Consider the following 7,355-nt stretch of genomic DNA (forward strand, 5'->3'; position numbering starts at 1 on the left):
AATATTATATTTTAAATAATAAATAATATATTATATATTATAAATATATATTTATATTTAATACATATTTATTAATTTATATATAATATATAAAAAATAAAAAATATATAATATACATAAATATATATAAAATATAGAAATATATATATACTTGTTCGTTTGATTAACCGCCGCTTTTCTATATTCATTAACGGAATTTTTTTAAAATACTGAACCGAATTCGATTAACTGAATTTTCGGTTCGATTTTGGGTTTTTCTTGCTCACCCCACTTGAAATGTATTTCATTGGCAGGCGATCCGAACTCGATGTTTCCGATGTACGGCTGCAATTTACAGTTGGGATGTTGGCACTGTGTGTTGGTAGCTGATCCGAATTCATCTATTTCATATGTGTCCAATATTTGGCCGCGTTGTATGAACACTTGCTATGCTACTTGCTACCGTCTTACAAAATTGAAGCTTCAAACATGGGTCGGTCCCTCAGAGACCGAAACAGAACCCATAAACAATGGCCATGATTCGTTATCCATATATTGTGGCCATGGAAAACCATTCATTGTTTTTTTTTCCTCTAATTTCACTTCGTTCTCGATGATACAGTTGGAGCTGTTGTAGTTGCAGTTACCGCTCTTAATTTCTTGGCTCTTTTTGATGGCTTCAACGGCGTCAAAGATTACTCCGGGGGTGCTCTCTATCTCTTCTCCTCTTCGCTGTCGGAGGTGGCTGCCCCTCAGTTGCCTAGTCTCTACTGGCAAGTGTTCCTCAGGCCCTTGCTTGGCTAGCTCTTCCCGGGTTTTGAGAACTTCCAAGACCGTTGTCTGCAAGGCGACTGAAGTTTCTGTGGCCCAAGAGTCTCAAGCTTCTGGAGACAGTGGTGGGAGCGGGAAGAAATGGGTTCCGGTTGTCCCGCTGGCGGCACTGCCAAAGGGAGAGCGGCGTGTAATCATACAGGATGGGGAGACGATTCTTCTTCTCTGGTATAAAGATGAGATCTTTGCAATTGAGAATCGATCGCCAGCTGAAGGAGCTTACAGCGAAGGCTTGCTCAATGCAAAGCTGACCCAGGTTCGATGGCATGAGCTGATTCCTTTCCGTTCATTGTTTTATCTTGTGATTTTATGAAATGGAGTTAGCAAACTAGGGCATTGAATATTCTGAATAAAACACCATATTAATTGTGAATTTATGAATTGATCATATGATAGTATTCATTTTTCCCTCACTTGTTATTAGCATTTGCTTTTTCTTTGCAGTAAACTTCAGGATGTTTCCTTTTCCATATGACTTTGTCCATTGGATTCCATACTGCTGCCATCCTTGGAAACGAAGATTTTTAAATGTTAAGATTTTAGGTTTTATTTCTTTCTTCATTGCTGTATCAATTGACCCATTTTGCTTTTAAACATTTGTTTTCTAATTAATTATCTATTATAATTCTCTAAAACAATCTTGAGTTGTTTGGGATACACTGGTTGAAGACATAATTTACTGATCCTACTTCATCTTAATAACTAGGGTATTTGGGTTTTGGAATGTGGCTGCATCTTAAGAGGTAAGATGAAGTCAAGGAGTTGAATAGGAAAGAAAGCTTCTTAAAAGGACGTTGAGCACACAAAAGTTTGATGAGAAAGTAGAAGGCATAGCTGCAGAAGGGAATGGAACAACCTGAGCAAAAGGACGAGATAGGATGGAGGATAAGAGGGAAGATCTTGGTCATATGGACATTATTCTAAGCAAAAATACTACAGGAACATAGTTGTCAAGGCATTAAAGCAATGCTAAGTGATGGTTTTTTTTTTTTAAGGAAAACCCTAAATCTTAGGGTAATTCCCAAAGTTTCTTAGCAATTGTCAATTATCTTTCACTGATAATTGTCACAGAGTGTTTTAGTTTCAGCAGTAGCGACGTGGCAAGAAGCCTAGAACCAATGTTGATTACGATTAGAGTTGTGCCTTTTAGGGGTGGAGGCAAGGGTGAGGAATGATTGGTGTTCCTAAATAGTTGTCTAGTAGGTAGATTTGTTCACTAGGATCTTGACATTAGAGATGTGAAGGAATGGGCAAGCTAAGAATGGAGAAACCTAAGCTTTTATGTTCGAAGGATGGGGGAGCCCTTATTTTTGTTTAGTTTTAGGTGGAAAAAAGATATAGAAGAAGCCCTAGCAAGGGGATGCATTGGAAAAAAGAGGAACCCAGAATCATTAATCCAAAAAAAAAAAAAGAAAAGAGGAACCCGGAATCTTTTTCAGCCATTGGTCATCTAGTTCTAAGAATGGAAGTAGAGAAAATGAGGTACACCAAGATCGATGTCTATGGGATACCACTGCATGCCTGGTGTACAGACTACAGAGGTTTTTAGGGCCATAGGAAATGCTTGGGGAAGTTTTAAAAGATTTGACTTCAGAAATAAAAGATGGGAAAATATGTAGTTTGCAAGAATTCTAGTTGAGATTAAAGATGTAGGCTCAACCCCAACACTCATGGATCTGCTTTTTCTTGACGAAGTCTTCAAACTCTTGATTGTAGTTGCTAGCGAATATCCACTGTTCGATGGAAGGACTAGAAGGCGGCTAGGGAGGCCCTCAAAGGTGCCAATCTAAAGAAACCACCTGCATTTCATATTGCTTTGGAGAGACCAGAAACAAGAGAATTTTGAAGGAGAAAGGTCAGGGGTCTGCATTTTAGATTTGAAAAGTTAGAAGTCCCTTGACTGAAAAGAAAATAAAGTTTTAAATTTTGGTCCAAGTGGGACCGGTCTAAATGTTAAGTGGGACCCACTGTTGATTTGATAGTGGACATGGCCCACTTTAATGCTATAAATTTGAATATTTTAACAGTGGCCCCAATTGATAAGTGGGATTATGTTGATTTGATAGTGAGCATGGCCCACATATTTAATTGGTGGGGTCCTACTAAATCATGACAGTTTACAACTATCACAAGAGTGGGTGGTGATCCATTGATCAGTTTATATTTGGTTTTAATTGTGGTGGATAGGATCCACCGATTGCAAATTGTATGCTTTTGGTTTTGTTGCAAGGTTACTTTTTGATAAATTTGTTGCAAGGTTATTTAATTGGGGGGTCCCACCAAATCATGATAGTTCACAACTTGATTTGATAGTTAAAGTGGGCCACACCTAGGAGAATGATACAAATTTGAATCATATAACCTATTTGAAAAAGGATTAAGTCAAGCCTTATCTACTTCCCCATCATAGTTTTCAAGGCGCTAAGGCGAGGCTAAGCGACAGGGGAGCACCTTCTCACCTAGTCGCCTAGGTGGGTTCCTAGGCATTGCCTAAGCGATGGATTTTAAGTAAAAATCACATATCCTAGGGTAATTCCCTAGGTTCCATAACCAACTTTCTTTAATAACTATCCATAATTTTCTTAAACTTCATGTTTAAGTCTAGAAAATCAACATATTTATGAGAAGAAAAAGAATAAAAAAATGTAGGGGCTCACCCCTATTTTTGTTATAGGAAAAGAAGAAAAGAAAATTTTAAGAAGAAGAAGAAGAAGTGGAAGAAGAAAATGTGTTGATTAGACAAAATTTTAAGTTCTTCCCTTAATTATTGGTTCAGATTTTGAAGTCATTGAGGGTTCAATACAGCAGTTAGCAATGTTTGTGTTGATTAAACCCTAACAAATAAGAAAATAATAAAAATAAATTAGTTTATAAACACAAAAAATGAATATTTTTCTTTAATAATGTTTATTTTATAATTATAATCTCAAAAAAATAACAGTATAAAAGTATTTTATTACACAGTATGCAAAACTGCTTGGCGACTGGGCGAGGCGAGCCTCCAAGGGTGCCTGCCTAGGCGTCACCTTGACAACTATGTTCCCCATCTTAAAAAACCTACAAAAAAAAGAAAAAAAAAAAGGAAAAAGCTAGACTTGACAGCTAGCTCACCTCACCTGAATTTAAATTTCAAATTCTTCAGTTATGGGAGAAGTTGAACAACCATCCCACGTATGAAGAGTGGGGAGGTTACCTTAACTCCCCTTCCCATATGTACTTTGTTCTGTATAAAAGGGGAAGGAGAGGAAGAAAAGAGGAGGAAAAGAAAAGAAAAAGAAAACAAAAAGAGAGAATAGAGAAGAGGGAAACTGTAGCTCTGTCGAGTAAACAAGAAGAGGATAAATACACAGGTAATGTATAATTTTTTTCTTTTTTATCTCTTCCTTTCTCTCCTTTTGAACAGCTCCAGTCTTAATCTTTATCCTCTCTCTAGAGTTGGGTTAGGAAAGGACTCTCATAATCTTTCTAATCCCATCCCAAGTTCCACCTTTTGCTATTGAATGCAATTGGCATTTAGTGGAGCTTATCCACCACACAAAATATACTCATAATCTTTTATTTTTTTTTGTTACAAGTGTGAACTGCTATGATTTGGTGGGTGGGACCCCACTAATTAAATAACCTTACAACAAAAAGAACACAATTTGCAATGGTGGATCCTATCCACCACGGTTGAAACCAAATATAAACTGATCAGTAGGTCACCACTCACTGTTGTGACAGCTGTGAACTGTCATGATCAAAATTAAGTATAAGAGTCCCTGTAGATGGGGACTGCTCTTTCATTCTTTGCTGCCTGGTATGTTGCATGCTTCACCAATACGCCAAAAGCCTTAAGACTGATGGAATACATCAAGCCAAGCACTTTAACATTTAGGACCATAACATGGTATTTTGAAAACTAGCCACAATTTGCCATCCCCTTAACATATCATTTAGGGAAACTCCCCTGAATTCATCACAAATCAGAGACCACTCTATCCGATGCATCGACCTTGTAATTAGGATCTATGGGAGTATTTTCTGGATCAGATCCCAACATTCCTATTTCTTGGAGTAGGTCCAGCACATGCTTCCTATGTGGAATAAATACACCTGTCCTAGATTGTGAAACCTAAATTCCTAGGAAGTATTTTAGATTTCCTAGGTCTTTAATTTCAAACTCTTAAGACCATGAACTTATGCTTGTTAATACACCTCTCCTAGATTGTGAAACCTAAATGCTTAGGAAGTATTTAAATCTCCTAGGCCTTTAATTTCAAACTCTAAGGCCATGAACTTATGCTTGTTGATTGCCTCTGGATGATTTCCTATCACAACAATGTCATCCACATAAACAATAAGCGCAGAGGTGGATGATCCTTTATGCTTGACAAAAAGGGTATGATCCATCTGACTTTGTTTATACCCAAATCTCTTTACTGCTGTGTTGAACTTGTCAAATCATGTCCAAGGTGATTGCTACAGTCCCTGTATTGCCTTCTTGAGCAAATGTACTTTCCTAAATTCACCAAGCAGTTCAAAACAAGGGGGTGGCTACATGAATATTTCTTATAAATCTCCATGCATAAAGCATTCTTGATATCAAGTTGATATAATTACCAGGATTGAGTAGCTGCAATAAATGACAGTACTATGTGGGTTGAGTTCATCTTTTCCACAGGAACAAATCAACAAAGATTTCATCTTTGTTTCCAATCATACAATGAAGGCTTTGTAATCAATAACTGCTAGAAACCTGTGTTTTGGAGGTAAACAACTTTAGAATATCTTGTTTTATGTGTGTTTTGAATTAAAATGAAATGCAAGAATGGACCTTACTTGTCTTTATTACTACCTGCACAAGGCAACTTTTGAATACTAGTAAATAAAGAGAAATATTTATTATTTCTACTGGATGATTCAAAGCTAGATCAGCAGTTGTGTTTTCCAGGATGGTTGCATAGTTTGCCCAACAACAGACAGTACATTTGATCTTAGGACTGGAGCTATCAAGGACTGGTATCCTAAGAACCCTGTGCTGAGAGTCCTTACACCTGCTTTGAGGACACTCTTCATTTATCCTGTAAAAGTAGATGCAGAGAACATTTATATCAGCATGGAGGGAGGGTCCGAATCTGGTGGTTCGGCAGAGATTGTATTCAGTGGAAAAGCTCAACCAGGTCTTACTGCATCAGATGTCAATGTAGATGAGGTATATTAAATTCAATTATCTTAATTAGCTTTTGTAAAGTGAATCTTGTTATTTATTGATTTTATTTTGTTAATGTATATCAGATAAGAATGGTGATAGATGAGGATGTAGGGGGGTTCGGTTTTACAGGAAAGAATGAGTTGATAAATGGGAAAGCAGCCATAATTGGCTTCCTGCTGTTGTTAGATTTTGAGCTATTGACTGGTAAAGGTCTTCTCAAGGGAACGGGTTTCTTGGATTTCATTTATGCTGCATCAAATGCTTTCAATTAAACATCAAATTCAGAAATTCCATTTGAGAAGAAATCCCTGATATCCGATGAAGTAATATATCCTGATAAATGAAGATCTTATTGTTATCACCCAACTATGGTTTTTTATGAATTACATTTGTCCCAGATTTGGATAACTTGGATATATATATTTTTTTGATGTTTTCAATTAAATGTATTTTATTGAGTTGTATACCAAATGGAAAAACAGGACTCATATGACTGACCTCATATAGTTGGGACAAGGCTTAGATGATGATGATGATTTTCCATGACTCCATAACTTGTACACGAGCAGAATGTATAAGAAAAATTGTGTTTACCATTGTAAAGAAGAAAAAAAGAATGCTTTTTTTTTATTTTTTATAAGCAAACAGAAAATTCTCACTCACACTTGGAACATTCCTTATAGGTACATTAGGATCGATACATAGTAAGCTATATCATGGGCTATTCTATTATTGGTTCTGCTTATATACCTCATACAAAAAGACAAACAAAAGGCATGCCCCATATTACTTCCAAAATGGGCTTCCCCATCCATGGGAACCTGCTGATCTTTCTTTTTTTGTTACTATCTCTGCTGCATGAGACAAATTTACCATGTTTGTAACCCTTTTTTAGCACAAGTGAGCTCCATCCCTGTAGTATTGCTCCTAGTTCTGCATCTGCACTCCCTAGAGCCTTGGAATATTTGCCTGTTGTAGCAAGAATTATATTTTCAAAAGACATAATAGCAGCACTTGCACCTGCACTTCTTGTTATCATATCAAAAGATCCATCAACAAAAACTCCAAGGCCCCATTCATTTTTCTTTTGGCCATTTACCCGGGTAAATACACTTACCTGGCAAGTGAGATAATGACCCAATCCCCCCCCCAAAAAAAAAACGAGGGGTTATTGGTCAATGGGAACATGGTTCCAATTGACCAACTTCTCCCCCTACATTTTCCGAAAAACAAACATGTACCAACTGTTTCTGTCATCACTAAGCTGTTCTGCTTCCCTATTATTGAAATTGCAGTGAAGCCTGAGTGAGCTGAAATTGTCACTGTCAGTTTATCTTTCTACATATAGCAG

The 7,355-nt window shown here is 36.9% G+C and overlaps 1 protein-coding gene across 2 annotated transcripts; it reads left to right on the top strand.

Annotated features, from left to right (window-relative positions):
- The first annotated feature begins 440 nt into the window (after positions 1-440).
- LOC104586479 (Rieske (2Fe-2S) domain-containing protein) lies at positions 441-6,634 on the top strand. Of its 2 annotated transcripts, none has more exons than XM_010243729.3 (3): positions 441-1,066; positions 5,723-6,004; positions 6,088-6,634. In XM_010243729.3, exons 1-3 carry the CDS (start codon positions 653-655, stop codon positions 6,274-6,276), a joined length of 885 nt encoding a protein of 294 aa, XP_010242031.1. In that variant the 5' UTR covers positions 441-652; the 3' UTR covers positions 6,277-6,634. The 2 variants fall into 2 exon arrangements, with proteins under 2 accessions (XP_010242031.1, XP_010242032.1); XM_010243730.3 differs by having other exon boundaries at positions 448-1,066; positions 5,744-6,004.
- Positions 6,635-7,355: the final 721 nt, after the last annotated feature.

This window comes from Nelumbo nucifera, chromosome 5, assembly GCF_055504915.1.
Source record: "Nelumbo nucifera cultivar China Antique chromosome 5, China Antique-T2T, whole genome shotgun sequence".
In the NCBI taxonomy this organism is placed as follows: Eukaryota; Viridiplantae; Streptophyta; class Magnoliopsida; order Proteales; family Nelumbonaceae; genus Nelumbo; species Nelumbo nucifera.

Coding starts and splice junctions, on each gene's coding strand:
- LOC104586479 (XM_010243729.3), top strand. CDS start 653: ATGGCTTCAACGGCGTCAAAGATTACTCCGGGGGTGCTCTCTATCTCT. Junction 1,067..5,722: donor TCAATGCAAAGCTGACCCAG/GTTCGATGGCAT, acceptor ATTCAAAGCTAG/ATCAGCAGTTGTGTTTTCCA. Junction 6,005..6,087: donor CAGATGTCAATGTAGATGAG/GTATATTAAATT, acceptor AATGTATATCAG/ATAAGAATGGTGATAGATGA.